Source organism: Dermacentor albipictus, chromosome 1 (assembly GCF_038994185.2).
Source record: "Dermacentor albipictus isolate Rhodes 1998 colony chromosome 1, USDA_Dalb.pri_finalv2, whole genome shotgun sequence".
Taxonomy (NCBI): domain Eukaryota; kingdom Metazoa; phylum Arthropoda; class Arachnida; order Ixodida; family Ixodidae; genus Dermacentor; species Dermacentor albipictus.
In genome coordinates this window covers 103,470,905-103,493,440 of record NC_091821.1, presented here as the reverse complement: position 1 = coordinate 103,493,440, position 22,536 = coordinate 103,470,905, and the positions used below count along the sequence as shown (strand labels likewise).

General features: G+C 46.9%; 1 protein-coding gene across 4 annotated transcripts in view; it reads left to right on the top strand.

Moving 5' to 3' along the window:
* The window catches only part of LOC135914200 (GTPase-activating Rap/Ran-GAP domain-like protein 3), a 557,065-nt gene that overhangs the window by 462,157 nt on the left and 72,372 nt on the right, over positions 1 to 22,536 (top strand). For all 4 annotated transcript variants that reach the window (XM_065446945.1, XM_065446944.1, XM_065446946.2 and 1 more), the window contains one exon: positions 20,469 to 20,587. In XM_065446945.1, the coding sequence (XP_065303017.1) occupies positions 20,469 to 20,587 (119 nt within the window). The remainder of the gene's footprint in view (positions 1 to 20,468; positions 20,588 to 22,536) is intronic.

The window sequence follows — 22,536 nt, the reverse complement described above, 5'->3', positions numbered from 1 at the left end:
GTTCCTGCATTTGTGACATGCGACGCATGCGGTGTTGTTGTCGAGGTCGCTATTGAGGTAGATTGATTTGACTTTTGGAATTGGGAATGCACACACAATGCTCGTGCGTTTGTCTATTCTCGGGTCCACTCGAAGATCGATAAACTTCTGTTAATTGTGAAGTACCAAAGCGACGGAGCAACGTGGGTCACAAATGCGAGCGTATTTATTTCACTTCCCGTGTTAACTAATATGTTCAAAGTGCATCTTCAACAGAAAGTGCCGCTATTGAGCAATGTAAAATCGATAATTCTCTCTTTTTGCCTGGTATTTCGTGTACCCAAGAGGATGTAATTCCTTTTTTCTCTCTGTCTGTTTTGTTTAAACCTGTGCCGGAACGCTATGAACAGGCTAAAACGTGGTCGACCCATTGTTGAAATTCATCCATTGGATCCCCTCCCCTCATCGTGGTTTCGCAAAGCGGGGTGCGTCCGTCACCCTGCTTTTGAAGCAATCATATCTTTATAGACATCGACCTTGACAAAGTGGCAGTAGAAACGCGAAGAAATCGAGCACGGTCACTTGAAGCAACCTCTGCAGTCTCTGAGCGCCGGCTGTCGTATTTAGCGGTGGACTCTTACCGACTTGTCGCGTCCTGTCGAATTCATCCAAGGACGCACCTGGATTAACGACAGGTGCTTATTCCCTTTGTTACTTATCATAAGAGTGATGAGCTCTAAAAGTTGGTGCATCACGATACGGAGCGAAAACGGAGATAAATGTAAGTTAATGTCTAGCAATCTGCATTTATCGTTCGTTGCGTTCGAACGACAAGAAAAAAAAAAGCCATTTTCAGTCTGCTACTTACGGACCCCATCGTATAAATCGATGTCCTCTTGCAGCTCTCAAATCATGGCGTTGAGCAAGTGTCCAAAGCATAAAGAGAATGGAATGGAATGGAAAACTTTATTGCCTCTTTAAAGGTTTTAGCGGGTCGAGGCCGAAGTCTTCATTCTTGAAGCTTGAGTCCTCTTCAGCCATGGATGGGCCCCTTGTCCAGGGCTCCACTGAGCCGGGCCGCCTCGCACGCGTGCGCTATTAGAGCTCTTTGAGTCTCTAGCTCGCGGCTGGTGAGCCAGCTCTCCCATTGCTCCGCACTTGGTGTTTTGTGTTTGTGGAATGCCTGGTTTCTTGTACACGCCACTGTGGAATCAGTGGCAATGATTCCGCCGATAACGCTGCTCGCACAGCTCATCAGGAAGAGCACAGCGTTCCGATTCCGCTTTCAAGGACTGACGCTGCAAGGCAGCTTCGACACCTGGCACGTAGCCTCACAGTGACCGAGTGGAACTCGCAAAACTTACGACTGACACGACTACATCGACTAAACCCCTCCCTGCAGCTCCGACCTCCACCCGGACTTCCTCGACGTGAAGCTACGCTTCTCTGTCGCCTTTGGTTAGGAGTGGCCTTCACAAAGGCATACTCCACATTAATTGGAGTGACTGACAGTGCAGCATGCGAGGTCTGTGGCACCGAAGAAAACATCGACCACCTGCTGTGCCACTGTCCAAGATATGCCGTAGAGAGACAAGAACTTGCCAAAGCTTTCCAAAAACTGGATAATCGGCCGCTTTCTGTGCAGGTGCTGCTGGAACACCGCCCCCATCGCCCGTCGGCCCATAAAGCGGTGAAGGCACTTTTGTGTTTCTTAAGGACGACGGGTTTGTGCGACCACCTGTGACTATTCAGGCAATTTTTGTAAAACCACACGCGTCAGCGAACTTGCCACAATTTCCTTCTTTCCTTCCCTCCTCTCTCTCCCTGTGATCTTTGCTTTCCCCTTTCCCATTCCCCCGGTGTAGGGTAGCCAACCGGACGTTACTCTGGTTAACCTCCCTGCCTTCTTCTTTTCTCTTCCCTCCCCATGTAATGTGGTATAATGTTGGCTTAGCTCCACACCACGGACAGGTTGCGCTATACTGCGTGGGGAACATCCTACTTAGTATGTGTAAGTTTGGAAAGGTGCCCGTTGAAAGAGAAAGAAATATGTGTGCGTCAGTGATTCCTCCGACCCAGAGCTGATTACTACCATTACACTTAATGCCAGGTAGGATTGGTAATATTGATGAAGAATTAATCGATTAATTGATTAAATGCGTCCCGCGAAACGTATAATCTTCATCGATATCATTTTTTAAATTTAATCGACTTAATCGATTAGTCGTGTTCGATTTATCGTTTTGTAGAGTTTGACAGGAGAGAAAATTTTGAGATCGTACTGGAATGGCGGCCCACAAGCTGTGACTGCGGCTGTGGTCTAGAGCGACTGTTGTTCCGAGTGATGCCGAGCCGAGCGCTTGCCCTCTCTTTCCCCACGCCGCCCGAAGGCGGAGGCCTGAAGTTCCCTTGCAATTCAAGGCATACTATAACAATTCATAATGGTAACAGCGCGAACAAAACGAATGCGAAGTGAAAGGACGCAGGACGAGCGCTCGTCCTGCGTCCTTGCACTCCGTCGTCGTTTTGTTCGCGCTGTTACCATTATGAATGGGTACCAACTCGCCCAATTTTCGAGTTTAATACATACAGCGAGTTTCCGTGGTTATCGAGCGAGATGTGTTCATGTTTGCTTATGCGCGGGACAGCATGCTTGTTAATTTAGTTAGTAAGAGAATGTTTACAAGTTTATAGGGACGATAAAACTATCTACAAGTTTATACAGCTGATAAAGCTATTATCCTTACTTTCGTATAGCTATCTACTAATTCGCTATCGCAACCAGTGCTTCGTCTTTCGGGCGGAACTGCGACTTTTTTTTTTATTGCGATTAATCGGTTGATATCGCATGAGCAAAATTAGGCAACCGCCAGCGCCGAGGTTCCCACACCGCTTGCTCAACGGCATGGAACGGAACGATAGATTGAGCTGCGGTGTTCCCAGGGTGCTTGTCGCTGTCTCAGGACAAAACACACCCACGCGCGCTGCACTTCGAGCCAGCCGAGCGAGGATGCAGACTGCTGCAGCTAGCTGATAGTGCACGGGCGTTCAACGAGGGGCCAGCGACGCTCCACGAAGGGTCGCGTGCCGCGCGATGCACTGGACGACGGTAGATAGCAGCGCACCTGTCAAAGCGCTTTCGCGAAATGCAAATGCCCAAGTGCATACTTTGCAAATTAATAGGCGAATATTCTTCCTTTGGCACGAATACAAATGAAAGCTATATTGCTCCACCAACAGTAAGCGGGCAAGCGGAATCTTCCTGCCTGCTTAAATTTTCCGTCCAGCAATAAAAATTAAATCACGGGATTTAACGTATCAAAACTGCACAGTGGCCCATGACGGACGTGGTATTATAGTGGAGAGCTCCTGATTAATTTTGACCACCTGGCGTTCTTTAACGTTCGTCCAAATACACGGTACATGACCATTTTTGCATATGAAGTGTGCGCTGAATTTCTTTAAGAAAGAAAGAAAGAGGAAAGCATTATATGTATAGTATTTGACACATGCATTCAAATGGACCATCGTTACCAACTAGAAGTCCGACCAACTGAGGAGCTTGTAAATAAGAAACTACTCCTTTCAATCATTCAGTTATGTGTGGAACTATTATAATGACAGTAATCAAGCAATGGAACAGCCCGACATCAAGTGCACGTGCAGGATTTCGTGCAGGATCTCGTTGAAGGAAAGAAGTGTGATACTATAGCTATAGCACAGCGCATTGTTTTAAAGGGTTGCAAACACGATGAGACTGGTTTGGAGACAAATGGAGACAAATTCGCATATAGGCTGTCTAAAAGCGAGTCATTCTCATTTATGACTGTAAATTATTGAGCGGAAGTTATCGGCATCGTGCGTTCACTCAGGAACTGGTGCCCGTGCGCAACAATCGCAGATATCCTCCTGCAGTGTCATTCGGAACATCCCCCAAACGCATCGTCCTCTTACCCTCGAGACTCTTATAAGTGTTGCCATCCTTTACATATTTGAAAGAAATGAATATTCGATAACTTCGAATAGTGAATTCTCGAATCGAATAGCAAGGACTACTCGATTCGTATTCAGTTTTTCGAATATTCACAAGCTCCTACTTTAACGCTGGGTTCAGGTGAAAGCATCTCTCTTTCTTTATAGCAATTTTTTGGGGTTTTGCTTACCAAATTTACGATATGACTATCAGGAACGCTTTAATGGGGGACTCCGAATTAGTTTTGACAACCGGGATTCCTCAACTTTGGCCCCCATTGAAATGCGACCGCCGCGGCCGGGGTCTGATCCCGCTCCCTCGGGCTTGATCGCGCAGCGTCACAGCCACTACGCCACCACGGTAGGTCGGCTGAGAGTTTGACAAATTGCGCGGACAGTATGCAAGGGTTGCAAAGTAGAGCGGTAGTCTCTTGCGCGTATACTTGGTGCCTCAACGCACAAATTCTGAAACTCATAGTTAGCCCTTCAATTATTTGTTATCGGTAAATATAGAACTATCGCTTTCTGAAAGAACGCCAACAATATACCTTTTTGTCCCTGAATCTTTTAAAGCACGCTTGAAGTGCACTCACGAATAATAGGAAGCCGTGAGAGCTGTGCATGAGTCAGGACAAAAGTTTTCGTTGCAACTTTCTGTTTTTATCGCGTGATAGGTGTATCAGGATAAACCAGCCCTCTTCATTATTGTTTTTTTTTTTTTCAAGTTGATAAGGTGCCTGTCTCAGGAATCACATCTCAGGAATGCGCGACACCTAACATCCTGCGCATTCGGCTCCTCCTTGTGCAGTTTTATATAGTGGCAAAGAGGGACAAAGCGAGAGGTCCAATCGTCGGTGCCGGTTTCCTGAGCTTCCAACATCGTTTGTCGATTCAAAGTACAATAGTGTGCTCTCCAGTCTCTGTTTGTGTGTTGCTTTTTTTTGTCTTTCACTAATTGTTGCGCACATCAAGAAAGTTCGCGAACAACTTTACGTGAACTGTCAGGAATCTTGTTTGATGAAAATTGGTGTCTTAATGTCTTAAAATGCAAATCATGTCAACAATCGATTCGTCTGTTCTTCGTGTTTCCTCATTATTACAGCTTTCTTGTTCCGTCAGTGGGGCATTTTGGGTAGCCTAAGGATGCTTGTTTCTTTTGACTGTTGCAAAACACCTTCTTCCTCTTCATTATTAACTGCGACAGACGGAAGGTTGCCTACTGAAGGGTCCCAATATTCCAAAATCTCATCAAAAAAAGAGAAAACGGCATGAAGAGAAGAAAAAAAGGAGCCAACAGAAATAATAAAACAATATCCAAACAAGTCCATGGATCACGAATAAAAACAATGAGAAAGAAAACGTTTAAAAACTGCAAGAACAAGACAAGCATGAATGAGTCATAGGAAGGAAAGGAATACAACAATGAAGAAACACGCGCACGAAGTGCAGTTCACACACACAAAAAAATTGATCCCGTCACTGTCCGCGAGTAAATCCCGTAGAGCTCTAAGCGCTAGAGTAAAGGCCGACCGAATACAAAAGCGCGACCAGGATAGCCCTCTCGCTCCTGGAATGATAACTCGTTCTGCGGGCCTCGGTGGCAGCTGCTCGTCTCTCTCGTGCCTCTCCTCTGTTCTTTTCTGCGTCCGCAGCCCGTGCTCTTGTGACACCCGCATCACGGCTCAGGTGTAGTCGTCTTGCAACCCAGCTAGCCTCTCTTTGCAGAGGCATTACCAGAGTATAAGCATTTTCTGCGCAGAGAAAGAGTGCCTATTTGAAACTTTCTAACGACCGCGAAGAAACTTTCGCCGCTGGTCATGTGAGCACTCAATGAGGCAGAAGCTTCCGCTGTGCTGCAGTGCGTGAACTCAGACGACGTCCTTTTCCTTACGGGATGTGAGGCAAGGAGACAGGCGTCTAAGGTATACCTCCAGGCGTAGGCGGCGTAGGAGCTTGTCATACTATGGGGACCTTTCTGACGTTTGCATAGAAGCGAAGCGGATGGTCAACGCTATGCATCAGGGGCTAGCTACTTTAAATGCTAATCGAACCACTTCTCCCGGCATAACTTCTATCGCAGACCGCAAACGTGTCACTTGGCATGCGATGACGAAATGGCAACACGTGTTGGTACGTCTAAGCTACGTGCGGTATCAGCCCCTTTATCTGCTACTTTGTTACATAACATACCAATATGCCTTTGAAATCCACCGAACATAAATATGATAATCAGAAAAGGCCGCGAGAGGTAATATGTCTTAGCAGTTTCATAAGATACCGAGGAAGCGTCAGATTGGAAAAATTCTGCGTCTCTAGCGGTAGCACAGGTGGACATCACGTGCGCCTCAACGAGCTATAATAGTTGGCGCTTAGCAAGGAGCGCGCCCTTTGCATCGGCGCCATCGCTCCGGCCACCGACCACGAAAGCGGGTGAAAGAATCGGAAAAAGCTGTTCGCTTTCATAACAGTGCCCTAGTGTCTCCTGGGCTACTTTCGAATCAGAGAAAATGACCCATTTGCTGCGGCATGCACATTCGGCAAAAATTTCACATTTTGAAGACTGCCTATATAGTAGTGCTACCACTGTTTGTGTATGACATCTTGTTAGACAACTGATAGCTTTTTCTTGTATCATCATCATCATCATCATCATCATCATCATCATCATCGTCGTCGTCGTCGTCGTCGTCGTTATCGTTATTATTATTATTATTATTATTATTATTATTATTATTATTATTATTATTATTATTATTATTATTATTATTTCTCATCCTTATATAAAGCATCATATTTCAACGCTGGTGTCAGTCAGCAGCACACGACGGTTCCTGCATCTAGTGCTGTGTTGTTTGATGAATGCCTTAAGCGCTTGAAGCCTTCCGTATCGTGCGGCCCCAATGGCATCCCCTCCGCGATTCTAAAAGCTTACGGCAGCATATTTGCCCCAATATCAACATCACTATTTAATAACTCTTTGAATACTTCCACTTTCCCACACATGGGGAAGACGGCCGTTTTTCCTGTATTCAAATCTGGCTGCAAAAGCAAGGTCTCGAATTATCGCCAGATTTCAATTCTCTGTGCCACGTCCAAGATTTTATAGCTTGCCCTTCACAACGTATTGCGTTTTACTGTGAAGAACTCATTGATTCTGAATCAGCATGGATTTCTCACCGACCGCTCCACTATCACAAATCTCGCAAGTTTCGTGACACAGATCTCCACGCCGGTACTTCAGAGGGGGCAAGTTGACACCATTTATTGTGACCTTAGCAAAGCTTTTGATGCAGTCAGCCAGTCACTGCTTCTGATCAAGCTTACGCACTTTGGTGTTGACTAGTCAGTTATCAATCTCGTGCGCAGTTATCTTCTTGATCTATCATGTTATGTTAACGTCAATGGCCAGACGTCTTCTTTTTACGTGGCAACTATCGGCGTCCCTCAAGGATCAGTATTAGGAGCACTTCTTTTTAAGATTTTTATTAATGATGTTCTTTCCGCTATTCGGAATCCTTCATGCCTTCTATATGCCGCTACATCAACATATTTAGGGAAATTCATACTTGTGATGACTGTCGTATCCTGCAGCCTGACCTGTTTTCTTTTTCTAAATGGTGCAAGACTAATAACCTCACCTTGCATGATGCTAAGACCAAAGTCACAACCTTCACACGCAAAACAGCAAGCATTTCTTTTCCTTATTCTGTAGATCCTGTACCATTGTGTAAATGGTACAAGGTCAATAATCTCGGTGTACCTATTGATACAACCTTACACTTTTAAGCGCACACTAAAGGCGTTGCAATGCGGGGTTTGCGCTCTCTTGACCCTGTTTGCAGATAATCGAGATCATTAAATTTACCTACACAATTGCACAAGTTGTGCACAACAATTTGTCTTCCTCAACTCAGACATGCGTCGGTCCTCTGTAACGGCATCTATAGATCTAACAGTGACTTATAGATCGGGTCCAAGAATAGTTTCTAAGCATATATCGTCACCGCTTTGCTAAAACAGATACTGGACCTTTTGCTAGCACTGTTGGATTAGAGTCATTGCCCTTGCTTCCCTGCCAACGTAATCGCACTGGCGTTCTGTTTGCTTTCAAACTACTAGACTGTATCCTCACCTGCCCCGAAGTCCTCAGTCGTATCACATTTCCTGTTCCGCGCAAGATCGCCGGAGTACATAGACCTTTCCATGTTCCTCCTGCCTGTCATCACCAACACTCAACCGTCGACAGAATACCGTGTCATTAAACGCTTATTTCCATGATCTCGATATTTATCATAATTCGCTGTCATTGTTGTTTTCGGAGCTTTGCGTTGTTGTGCCACAATCTCACACATAGTTCAACTGCCCTTCTCCTCATCTTTTTTTCTATTCACCTTGCGCCGTGTTGTATGTACAAACTGCTTTTAGAAATTGTTTTCTTTTTATTTATTGCTTTTTTTACTCAATTACTCCTACAGTCCTTGTTTCGTTTTCGTTTTAGTGTATGCGTGCGTCAGCACTCAGACCTTATGATTATTCCTGGGCACGCCAAAATAAAAGATTGATTGACTGATTGATTGATTGATTGATTGTAAGCCGTCAGTGTTAATAATATGAAAATATCAGACTGTACAAACACCTTTTCATGTCAGAGTTGTACAGTCTTTGCAAATCCTTCTGCTAGGTTGCTACAAATTAATTTCATCGAAGCTTAACAGAATGCACTTGTGGTGGTATTGCGCATTTATAAAGTTTATACAAATTAGGGCTGGCAACAGAATAAATTTGCAGTAAATAACGTTGTGCCGCACTCTCTATGGTCGAAGTTGTCGTAGACAAGAGGGCTAGCTATTGCGTTGATTGAGAATGCACAATATTTAGAGCACAAAGGCACAAGCGACAGAGTTGGTGCGCCTCGCTGACCCTTTGAGCATTTTGCCTTTGTTTCTTTGACATGGTGCATTCATAAGCATACGGTGGCTTTCGAGTAATCAGTCTTCACTGACAGACGCAGGATGACGGGGGTTGGTTAGAGAACCAATCAGGTGATCTAGACCGCGCGAAGCACCAATATTCCACTTCACGTTCCTCATTTTTGAATCGTGCGGTGTCACAAATGTGCAGACTGCCGTCTCTCCCTCCTCGACGTCGTCCACATAATCTTGCGGAGTGGGACTGCTGATGAAGAGGCGCGAGGAAAAGCGAGTAGTAGCACGCTTGTTTGCATATCGTGCGTGATGTTCAGCCTCGACTGCAGAACTCTTGCTCTTTTTGATGACATTTGGAAGCCTGTTCCTTACTCACTGTTACGCATATATATATGTAACAATAATAGTACAATATACAAGCGTTCGTGTTTTAAAAAAGAGCCGGCGTTCCGCACATGGACATTACTGCAGGCGAACAGAATGCAAAAGAAAAAAAAATCTGAACGGTTGCATGTAAATTTTATCCTGCAATTCGGCTAATATAAGTCGAACAAACGCATTTGGTAAGTTTAACAGCATGTAGCGGCTATTTCACAATGCAGTTGTCTGATGAAAACACTTTCTCTTACAGTCATAAAATTCGCTCTGACACTTCATCTGAGTTACTGTGAAGTCACTCTTGCAAGTTAACGTGCAAGTTCCTGTGAAGAGAGAGAGAAGACATTCAAAGAAAGGCAGGGAGGTTAACCACAGGTAGTTCCGGTTGGCTACCCTGCGTGATGGGAAGGGGTAGGGGGATAAAACGAGAAAGAGAGCGGAAGGGAGAGAGAGAGAGAACACTATAGAGCGGTAGAGGGTGGCCTTTTTTATGTCTATCGGGAAGCCCCGTAGACCGCATGAACCATATCTGTGTCACACGGGCACGAAGGAACGCCTTTAGAGTAAGGGAGCGCGATACTTTCTAAGGTAGCTCGACTTCAAGGAAGTAGCGGTCGTGTGACACGGCCAACAACAACTTATCAAAAGAAGCCTCCCGAGGCGCGTTTGGTTTTCGTACTAGTACAAAAATGTTACTTTAATTGCGCTCGTAGCTATCATAATTAACGCTCCTTCCATAAAACATATACTATTCAGTATATTTGATGCCAAAAACATACAATTCGTTAAATGTAGAAGTGCGCTCGCCAACCTAGCAGTGCTGACAGCGACGCCAGCAACCCTGTGTCTCTCTCTCGGGCCTGGCGGGTAGGCTTTGCTTTCTGTCGCCCAAACTGCCGCTAATTATATTCAAAACGCAACATTTCATGCGCAGTGACCTCGTGAGCTTTTCTTTTATTTTGTGTACTGTGCCGGTGTCAGTCATGAGTATCCACACCGACCACTGCATAGCTAGCATCACAAAGGCTACGTTTGCAATGAACCCGACGCGAGCGGTCCGAGTGAAAAATCGGGCGGACCGAGCCCACGTGACCGCGCTTACGTGAGCTCGCTTCTAACGAGTCTGGACAACGACGGCACACAGCGTCGAGCCGAGAGATCAACGCGTTCGAACTATGATTCTGGTTCCCGCTGCCGTCTTCATGGACCTTATCACACCAATGAGGTTGCGCTGCACAGTGCTTGTCTTGGCCTTGTCCTGGTACGGTTCCTGGTGCCTGCGCCTAAATCGCGACGTCACAGGCGGGCCCGATCCGTCCGCGTTTACATGCGCACGCTGCAAACGCGTCGAGTCGGGCTGACTGAGCCCGACTCAACGCTTGTTCAGCCCGACCGGCAAGCGTTTACATGAACTCTTCTGGCATATTCCAGTCTGACAAGCCGACTGAACTCGCTTTTGTATACTATAGGGTTCACGAAAACGCCCTGAAAGACAAGAAAAACATGACGCGAAGCGGCCTAGGTGGAGAGTATTGTGCAGCAGCAAGCATAACTGTCGCTGAATTGTGATTGAACTTATTTAATTCAATATGAATGTCCTAAATACACGCAACATTAATTTTAATAAAAATAAGAATCATATTCTCAGCTTTACAACGACCAGTATATGTACGAGAGTGCATGCTTTCTTCAGCAGCAAGCTCCCTTCACGAAAAGCTCCATTAAACTCCCTGAGGGAAAGGGTGACCGTGTGACACCAAGTGCATCTCCATCGAGATAAAGACGACAGAGTTAAAAGGCGTTTGCGGGTGCCCGTGTGACAGGGGTATTAGTAGCGCGAGTAAGGCTTTCTGCGCAGATGTTCTTTGGGAGAACTGGCCTACCTTCGCCGCAATGATGTAGAGGTAGCGGACGACTTCTGCAAAATGATTGTGGGCACAACTCAACAAGCCTCTATCCAATTCGAAGTTTTTGCGCCACCTTCCTCAAGTGACCACTATGACTTGCTCTTTACGATGCCCGAATTAGAGGCTGCTCTTGCGTCGTGTCGGCATTCATCTGCTCCTGGCCCTGACGGGATCTCGTACTCGTCTCTGTCTCACCTTGGCAGGGCTGGTCGCACTGCACTGCTCAATTATTACGACGACACATGGGTCTCCGGTATTGTTCCGCAGCAGTGGAAGATAAGCCGCCTGGTTGCTCTCTTGAAGCCTGGAAAGACTCCTTATGAGCTTACCTCATACCGCCCAGTTGCATTAGCCAGCTGTGTTGGCAAGGTTATGGAACGAATGGTCCTGGCGAGGCTCGAATGGTTTCTGGAAAGAAATGATCTCTATCCGAACATGATGACCGGTTTTCGGCGGGGTCGTTCTTCAATTGACAGCGTCATTGACCTCGTTACGACAGTGGAACATCAAAAACGTCAACGCCGACTCGTCGCCGCTGTTTTCTTAGATATCAAAGGGGCCTACGACAACATCCTTCATGAAGCCATTCTCGATGCCCTAGATGACTTGGGTATTGGCGGCCGGCTCTACCTGTGGATTGTGAGCTACCTCAGCGGCCGTTTCGTTTACATGTCCACGCCTGACGGAGACACTAACCGTCATCAGGTATGCCGTGGAGTTCCTCAGGGAGGAGTTCTCAGCCCAACATTATTTAATGTGGCACTGATTGGCCTGGTGAGCGAGCTTCCACCTCACATCCATATCAGTGCATATGCAGATGACATCTGCATCTGGGCTTCTGGTACAACACGCCCACAACTACGTGCGAAATTACAACGGGCTGTGTCATCTACTTCACGATACATACGGCGTCAGGGTTTGCGCTTAGCTGCCGAAAAATGTGCTGTGGTTGCATTCACGCGCAAATCCGTCTGCCGCTACCCGATCTCCATTAACGGTGTCATAATACCATATGTCTCCCACCACAGATTCTTGGGCATTATCATCGACCGCGATTTGTCATGGACGAGGCATGTTAATATGTTGAAGCAAAAACTTAATCTGTTTTGCCATGTTCTTCGCTTAGCAACAGGCATGAAATGGGGCCCCACGGAAGGCTCATTACTAAGACTCTATCAGTCTCTTTTCGTGGGCTACATTCGATACAGCCTTCCGATACTCTCAAACTTGAGCATTTCCTGCTTACGGACATTAGAGAGCGTCCAAGCGCAGGCACTCAAAATATGCCTCGGGTTGCCACGGCGTGCCTCCAACAAAGGCGCAATTGAGGAAGCCCACGTATGCCCTTTACCGATATACCTGTCCCACGAACCACTTCGTGTGTATTTACGCTTACTGACGCGACACCATTGTCATCCATTGACGTCGGTTCTACATGAGCGACCGGACAGCAGTTTCACAAGTGCACTCCGTTGCCATCTACCCCACATAACATTAGGCTATGCCCTTCCATACCACCCCGTCACACCACCATGGGTGATGGTTCAACCTTCCGTATGCGTACATGTCCCCGGCATACTAAAGAAATCATTGGTTCCCGTCAGTGGACTACAACAACTTGCTCTCGCGTACATCTGGTCAGAATACCAGACATATGTTCATGTGTACACAGACGGCTCCGTGTCACCTAAGGCATCGGCAGCAGCTGTGGTGATACCAGCCCAACAGATGACTCGAGGTTTCATACTAGACCATAATTCAACATCAACCGCTGCAGAGCTTGTGGCTATTCGAGAAGCGATTCGCCACATCTGCGGGGAAAGACCTCAAGAGTGGTGCATTTTCACGGACTCAAAACCCGCGCTGCAAATTTTGGGATGCTTCCTGCGCCACACCGCATATCAGGTTCTGGCCCTGCAGATCACCGAGCTACTTTCCTACGCTCAAGAAAAACACCACCGCATAGTGTTCCAATGGATCCCGGGACACTGTGGGCTCAACGGTAATGAGATGGCCGATGCTGCAGCAAGGCGCGCCCTCAGCAATGGCATGCGAACTGTTGTGCCATTCTCCAGACCGGACATCACATGCCTCCTGTCGGAATTAATGAGGAGTGCGACGAGAACATACTGGGCCCAGCCAGACGCTCGTCACGTCCGCCTTAAAAGCCTGGATCCCGATATGAAATTTCCTATTCTGCGTGGAATTCCACGCCCTCATACATGCCTGATACACAGACTGCGATTAGGCGTCGCCTTCACGCGCAAATATTTGCACATTATTGGACGGACAGACTCCCCGGACTGTTCAGTGTGTGGCGCTGTAGAGACTATAGAACATGTGCTCGTGGTGTGCCCTGAGTATGCGCGAGAAAGACTGACATTGGCGGATACATTGAGACATTTCCACAATGGACCACTGTCTGAGGACCTCTTGCTAGACGCGTGGCCACAGAGTTGGCAGACGACAGAGACAATGCGTGCACTTTCACGTTTCCTAGGTGACACGGGCCTGGACTCACGCCTGTGATACCAGTTGTGTAATGTGTCATTCACCTCGTTCCTCCCATTATCATCCATCATTGTGACCCCTTTTCTTCCCCTCTTCCCCCTCCCTTACGTAGAGTAGCAGGCCAGATGCTCCATTATCCGGCCGACCTCTCTACATTTTCCAATCATTAAAATACTTCTCTCTTCTGGCCTACAGCTTTCAGTTCTGATAGTGGATTATTGTCCATTTGGCCCACCACTCCGCACATCAACTCTCGGCACTAATGCGCGGGCAGACACAGATAATGTGTGCCAGCGTCACTTCACAGCTGCATGTGTCGCACGTCTGTTGGCCTTTCCAATAAGGAAGGCTTGATAGTTGGTAAATGCTACGCCTAGCCATAGACGCTACAGCATGGTCTGCTCACGTCGTCGTAAGCCTGACGGTAGATGCATCTGGATATCTGGAGACAACGAACGCAAATGACACATGGTGAAAACGTTCGAGTCTCACAGGGGCAACGTACATTCACGGGACCTCAATCACAACCCAGCCGCAGCGCCTTTTCGCGAAAGCGGAATCAAGACACATCGACCACTTTAATATGTGCAGATCGGGCGGCTTCGTCGGCATGGTCATTCCCGCTGATGTTGCAATGTCCTGGAAGCCGTTGAAAGATTATGTTGTGCCCCTTGTCATGTCTGCGATGATATATCTGTCGAATTTCTGAGGCCATATGCACTGAAGTCCTGCCTTGGAATTACTAAAGACTGTCCATTGTTGCGGTGGTTCCTGATTAATGAAATCAAGTGCACCACAAGTGCTGCAAGCTCTCCACCCGTCGATGTCGTCACACATGAAGTCTTCAGATTTTGCCGGGAAGATGAGTGCGGCAGCAGAGCTCTTGAGTTTTACTGAACCATCTGTGTAGATATGTTGCCAGAATCTGTGCATGTTGTAAAAATGTGTTCCAAGGTTGCTTGCTTCAAAGCTTGCAACGACCGCTGTTAACTCTACTTGCGGCCGGTGCAGGCACTACAATGGGGCTGACAATCGTGTAGGAGGCGTGAATTGTGCTGGCAACTAGGACTTAGGTCTTACAATACTTTTGGGAAATGTTGGATGTGGCCTCTTTCCATGCAAGCAGGCAAGATGGTGCGAAGTAATATGAGTCAGCTATCGGATGTGTGCTCTCAGGACATCTGTAGCAATGTAGACTGTCATAGGAAAATCTCTGGCGATGAGTACTGGCGCTAACGACGATGTATTGTTGGGAGACCAAGATTAGTTCTGAGTGCTTGGGCTTCCACACTCTGAAGTGTGCGAATTATTTCTAGTGCAAGTATTTCCTATTACAGGTCATCTGTACCATAGGAAGCCCAAGAATAGTGCTTGATGTAGTTGCAACATTGATGGCACTGTAGCGCCCCAGAGCTTCCTGCCTAGAAACGCGTTGAGGTTCACAATGGCGGGCAAACGCTTTGTCATGTGCAAGACGAGAGGGCTACAAGACAAGTCTCTATCAGTGATGATGCTAAGAAATTGGTGCGTTTGTCTATATGGTACATTTTGGTCATAATCCCATAACGCACACGGAACCATCGCTTTGCGAGTAAAAGCAGTGAGTGCACACTTCTCAGGTGAAAGCTCCAGGCCTTGCCTTCTTAGATAAGTTGACACTGCCGTTGAAGTCTTCTGAAGTCGTGCGCGGACTTGTACACGTGTCACTCCTGAAGCCCATATGCAAAGGTAGTCTGCATAAACGGACCGCTGTACAGTTTGCGGTAATGAATCGCCGAGACCAACTGCCACCAGGTTGAGCAGGGTCGGGCTGAGTAGTCCGCCATGTGGTACACCACGACTGGTATAGCTAGACGGCGTTGGTCCGTCTTCAGTCAAAAGAAAGAAAGATCTTCCACTGAAATATATAGCTGCGTATCTAGCGAAAGGCGTGTCCACCAATCCCTACAGCTTCTAAAGCGTCCAGAATCGCATGATGATCGGCATTGTCGTACGCACCTTCAACATCAAGAAATAAGGCTGCAGTGATTCGTTTCAGATGTTTCTGGCGCTGTACATATACTACAAGGTCAATAACGCTATCCATTGACGAGCGTCCGCGTTGAAAGTCAGCCATTACATCATCATCATCATCGCCATCATCAGCCTAGTTACGCCCACTGCAGGGAAAAGGCCTCTCCCATACTTCTGCAACTACCCCGGTCATGTACTAATTGTGGCCATGTTGTCCCTGCAAACTTCTTAATTTCGTCCGCCCACCTAACTTTCTGCCGCCCCCTGCTACGCTTCCTTCCCTTGGAATCCAGTCCGTAACCCTTAAAGACCATCAGTTATCTTCCCTCCTCATTACATGTCCTGCCCATGCCCATTTCTTTTTCTTGATTTCAACTAAGATGTAATAAACTCGCGTTTGTTCCCTCACCCAATCTGCTCTTTTCTTATCCCTTAACGTTACACCTATCATTCTTCTTTCCATAGCTCGTTGCGTCGTCCTCAATTTAAGTCGAACTCTTTTCCTAAGCATCCAGGTTTCTGCCCCGTACGTGAGTACTGGTAAGACACAGCTGTTAATAACACCAGCTCTGGATAGACGCTGTAAAATTCCAAGTACCATTCTAACCGTGTAAGGATCATTCTCTCCATTACATTGCCGACACAGCTGGCCAGTGCTATCGGACGGTAAGATGACAATTCCAGTGGAGATTTGCCAGGCTTGAGGAGTGGAATAAGGCGGCTGGATTTCCACGTGGTACTAACCAGGCCATCACGTCATGATGCGTCGTATAGGCCAAGAAGTGCATCTTTGACCTCTTGACCAAGGTTTGCAAGCGCAGAGTATGTGATGCCATGTGGTCCTGGTGACGAAGATCGCCTGCACCCAGCAAGTGCAGCCTCCAGTTCTTCAATGGAGAGAGGAGCGTCCATACGAGGATCTCGGGAGCAAGGGGTGACATTAGGAGTAGGTGTTCAAAGCTGGAACGTGGACCCCGCGAATCTTGCGCAGTGATGTTCTGCTACGTCGACTTCTCGGTGTCTTTGATGCAGGGCTGGATATTTAAATGGACGGCGCTGTTGAGGAGCTGTTGGAAGTCCGCGGACTGTTCACCATACAACCGACAGAGGTTTACGCGGATCAAGAGACTCACAAAAAGGTTTCCAGCGTTGATATTGCAGCACAGCAATGCGCCGCTGAAATATTTTTTGCATGCGTTTGGTCGCTATAAGGTTGTAAACTGATTTAGACCGTCTGTGCCGTCGCTCCGCTCGCCGGCGGATTGCACGAAAGCGTTGTATTTCGGCCTCAAAATCCGTGTATTTCTCCAAAAGCCGAAATGTACGTGTAGCGTCCTGGATGGCCTTGGCGATCTGAATTTCCACTGTGGACAAAAAGCCTTCTAGTCATGCGTCTTCCATGACTGATTTAAACACGGACTAATCTATTGTTTGTTGAAGATTTGATGAAGCCGATTTTGCTAAGCCCTTTATCTTCAGGTAGGTAGAAATGTGGTCGCTTCCGCAGGTTTCTATGTCTGCGAAACAGTGGACGCTGTCAGTGTGACATCGCGAGACGAAAGCTAAGTCAAAACAAATGCTGTACGTCTGGTCGCGCAGAAACATGGGACTGCTGTCGCTTAAAAGGCAAATTCAATGGCTGCAGGCAAAGGGGCTTTTTTTCCTTTGGAATCTACCTCGATACTTTCCCAAAGTGAATGATGTGCGTTAATGTCCCCGTAAACAATCCATGGACCAGTAGTCGTATCTAAAATGATGGATGGACGGACGGACGGACGGACAAATGGGCGGGCGGGCGGGCGGGCCTTTTGTAACGGGGTGGTGGGTTGCACCACCAAGCTTTTGCTATTATACTTCCTAATGTCCTACCTAGGTCGAAAAAAGAAAAAGAAAACGCACGATAAATTCCCATAAACAGATTGGTCGTTGGAGAAAGGTAAGCGCCCCCTCGAGTAAACGCAAGTTTCTGTTTTTCACGGTCAAACAGACATACTGATTAGTCTCATGAGGCCGTACTGGATAATCAACATAAGGCACACCATATGTATATGATCACCTTGCTAATGTCATTACAAGTCGATGACACATAAAGTCCATAGCCTAGAGCCGGCGGGTTTCTGTAGGTTTGGTTCACAGACAACAAGAAGGGGGAATATATTGGCGAAAACATATTGGCGAACTTCAGCAATACGGGATTTCAGTCCGCGGGAATTTCACTGCATAATGACGCTTCCTTGACTTGTCCGACTAATGATTTAGGAGGTATAGCCAACCTTTTTGCTATTCAATCCTCGCAAGAACCGGATAACCGTCCAGCAAATGCAGTGTACTCCGAGTAGATGGTGTATGGGTCTCATTTGTCAACACGCAAATGACTTTTTATTTCAGACTTTATGATTTCGATTACTTGCGTTTCTTGCAAGCGATCTATGCCACCATTGGCGCTTCCGTAGTACACCCTGAGTCTTTGTTCTGCTGGAGGACTTAATGCCAGAAGTGCAGGCTAGGCGTTTACAGTAGACGCATTCACTGCGTCACCAAACACCGTGTTGCCAGTGCGGGTGACCGGCTTGGGAGCACCAGCTGCAGGAAGTAGCGTCTTTCTTACGACGGTATCAGTATCTTTAGTAGACGAAGACCGTCTGCGGTGGGCACGACTCCGTCGCACTTTGGCAGCGGCCTCTTTGTGCGTTGAGTTGTCTGTCACCATTTGTTTCATGGGGACCAGATCAATTTGCACACTTGAAATCAGTCGCAAGGCAAGCATCAGCGCCGTACTGCTCAGAGCATTTTCGGCATACGGTCGAATTTTCGCATGTAGCGCTGGCCTTCTCGAACTTCAAACAATTACGACATCGAAGAGGCCTCGGTATGAAAGGTCGCATTGGAGAACAAAAAATGCAACTTTCACATGAGACGGTAAGCTGCCTCCCTTGAAGGTTATCTTCACACAACGCGATTCTCCTAGGCGATGGACTTCAATAATAATTGCATCCGCTGTGGCGGGTTTAACCAAATTAGGCAGGGGCGTTATAACGTAAAACTATTAGAAACTTTTTTATTCCAATTCTGCAATCAACCCTCCGCAATTGGTCAAAAACTTTTTGGACCACCCCCCTTTCATTTGTCTCTCACGCGACGTCACGAAAACCGCGATAGTTCCCTATCTGATATGACGTGTGCGCACTGATTATGCATGATTTGGCCGAACAAAAGAAAAATCGTTATTTTTGATTCGACACCTTTTCCTCATTAGCCCTCGGCTATTGGTCAAAAGCTTTAGGGCTGCACCCACTTCACCTGCCTGTCACGCGACGTCACAAAACCGCAAGAACTCACCGCGTCAAAGTGCTGTGTACGCGTTAAAGATGCATTAATATGCCGAACAAAGCTGAATTTTCTTCTGAATATCCGCAGGCTGCCCCGTTCCGAAAGGAATAACAGATGGCTGCCGCCGATCGCTCAGGCAGTGGCGATTCGCACCTGCCCGATAGCATGGGTTTATTTGCGTGCAATAAAACATTTTGCGTAGCTATATATGTAACGTTTTCGAGCACTTTTGGCGTGTTTACGACCTCGTTCTGCCAACTCTTTTTTGCTGAGAATCCGTTTTAGCGTAATCCTTAAGCTTCCGTTGCATGCCGCCGTGATTTTAGACCAGCCATCGCAAGCTAAGTAAGGGAAAGCGGACCACTTGCAGACGCCGGCACCACCCTTTTCATCCGGTTATCGATTTTAGTGCAGTGGCTCGGCCCCGTCAAATCCCTCTCCACTTGAGCGTGCTCCTCTCCTCTTGTGAGCCAATTAGAGAAGACAAGCCGCTCAGTGTAGGCAATGTTATTCGTTTGTCAAGCAAATAAAAGTGACCTCCTATGAACGAGGAGAGCGTTTGATTCGTCTGTTCAGACAACCACTGGTGACCACTCGATACTTGCGTCGGCGGTTACGCAAATTTGACGTCAGGAAATTTGAATAAAAACATATTGAAATAGTTTTACGTTATAGGGCCCCTGGGTCGCTGTCGTGGATTGACTCATCGACATCATAAATCGCACCTTATGAAGTGTCTCTGTCCTGTGGTTTTATGTGTCGAACATTTATCGTGCCCAGTACTTTGACTCTGCTCAAGATATCCAGCGTTGCTCTGTTCTTGACATCGACTGCGAGAATATTCTTATGGGTATCATAAAATCCGTAATCTCACCAGGAGCAAGAGCCTCTAGTGAGACAGATATGGCTTGCCTGTTTAGCCGATTCAGGTCGTCGGTTGGCGTCTCGGGCAAGAAGAGGATGATATGGGCGTTGCCAGTGTTCTTTGCCGTCGTCCTCCTTGAAGACGAGGAAGCAGTGACGATTCAGTCGCTGCCTGTGTCGCTCATGATGTGGTTACGCTTCCTCGGAGCGCTTGATACTGTGACACCTGTCTCGTAGGGATGCCTAACTGACTCCACTTCCATCACCGAAAGTATCGGGAATTGCACCTCCCGAAAACACGCAAAAGTACTTGCAAAAATGAGAGAAGTTGTTGTTGTTGTTGTTGTTGAGCCCCTTCGTTTTCTGTGAAAGCATTGTTGCAAGCAAGCAGAGCAAGCACTTATTTATCAACACGACTGAAATAAAAACTTCCCGCTTTTCTTTGCTCGCGTTCGTAATGTCCTAGTTGTATTTCATTTGCCTGCAATTTGTGTTCATGGGCTACCAGGTTAATTGTGTAGTGCCGCCAGTAAACGCTGCTACTTTTCATGTTGCGCCCTTTCTCTAATTCATTTTCATCATCTCGCAGTGCACCAAAATTACGTGGGTTGCGACTCCGAGAAGACGTGCTTCTTTCTGTCCGTCGTGTTGTGCGACTCCAACACGCAAGGCCTGCAGCAGTACCGTGCCATCCTCTGGAGGAAAACGGTTAGTACTCGCCACGTCGCCACCCACCGTGTGATGTGACAGCTGTGCACCCGCGCCTCTTTTTCTATTTAGTTTTCTTTGTCAATGAACGTCGAATGAGAAGGGGACGCTTTTGCTTCCGCAGTTGTTGAAACCGTATATGTGCCACGAAACGACGCAGTGAAATCTGATCATATCTTAAACTGAGCGCTCGGAATGCTCGGGTGCTATACTTCTGTGGAAACAGGTGCGTCAGGTTTCCTATATAGTATTTCGCGAATCTCTCCCCTCCCCCCCCCCTTTTTTTTGCTTCATAAACTGATGTTATTCTTCACCACCATCAAGGAACAAACTTGTGTCCTTAATGTCGGCTCACATGTACTATACTCCCGGAATGAAACGCGACAGTGAAACTTGAAATTAGAACACTCTGTATGTGCCCGGCACTCAAGAGTGACACGGCATATACGAATCTTGTTGCTAAGCCTCATATGGACTCTCATCTAAGAGTATGAGCCAAAATTATTCCGACGTCACACGAGCTGGAGCCGGTGAAAGTGAAAGTATGCAATAATGCCTTGATTTGGGCGAGTTGGTTCATCTTGACAAACTTTTTAAAATATGGCTGTGGAAAAGTCCTCGTCCATAGATCCCGTCCTGTCGTCTGTGTACTTCTCGTCCTCGTCCATAGCGCTGTTTTAAGAAGACTGTGGAAAGCATGCGCATAATTGAACTCTAAATTGACACGTCTAATTCCGTGGATATAGTACAAACGAAAAGCTGGTAGTGCTGGAAGCTTTAGAAGCTTTAATCTGTTGCGCTTAACAGCGGCCCAACAAAAGACGCCTCAGATTGAATCCAAAGTGTGTACAATCGGAGTTCTCTTCGGCAGGGCTGCCTTGACAAAGCCAAGACTCCTTGTCGGTCAAAGACATTTCTCGATCGGTCTACCACTGTTGCTCACTTTGTCTCCACCTTCCTGTGAGCCTCTGTTTTGCTTGGATTTGTACGCGTCCTTTTTCGCACTTGCGGGCATGATTCTAAACTACCACCTGCCAGAATGAAGGATGGCTCAAATGTAGCTGTCATCATTAGCACCTTCATGGCATGACTGGCTCCGATAAAAGTTTTTGTTGTATCTCCACTGCGTTAAAAAACTTGTCCAGCAATGACATCGTGTCTGTCCACCTGTACGAAGTGCTTGAGTAGCGAGTGGCACACACTGCGTTCTCGAAACTCCGCAGTCCTTGGAGAACGCTGTGTGTACAAATATCGAATCTTTCCGTGCTTATTTTCAAACATATTTCTAGATGAAGAGCCTTGAAAGCTTTCTAGAGAAAAATGCTGTTTCGTTTAGCTAACGAGCTAAGAAAACAGGAACGGAGATCAACGAAGGAGGTAAAATAATATTGAAAGGAAAACAGATAAAAGCATCGATGCAGTAATGCAGGTGTAAAGCCCATGCGCCATTATTCCTTTGCACCTATTTCCTATAAGTTCTGCATTGGTATTGTCGCGTTGTATAGTGACAGTGAAGAACCAGGCAGTGCCGTAACTGTGAGTCACGAAACTAAATATTTATTGGGCGAACATATTCCCAGAAAAACAAGTAGAACACAAAGCACAACGATAGCGGCGTGCATAATTGTCGGTCGTCGAAGTCTGATCTTACGGTTCCAGTCCGTTTGCTATTTAAACGTCTATCACATTGTTGTACAACAGTCGCACATGCATCACAATGTGCTTGTGAGGTTACCCTCTAAAAAAAAGTTTAGACCCTTTGGGTTGTATTTTGTCCTCGAACAATAATCGTCATCTGTCATGCCCGCATTTCCTTTCTTTAACGCTGCGAGCCCGGTACTTCCTAGTCACGAATGGCTCGCGCGTTATCAGCTTGACACAGCACTCTCGACAGGAAAGTAGAGAGCACCGAGTTTTCAAGAGAGGAAATGCAATTAAAGCAGATGACG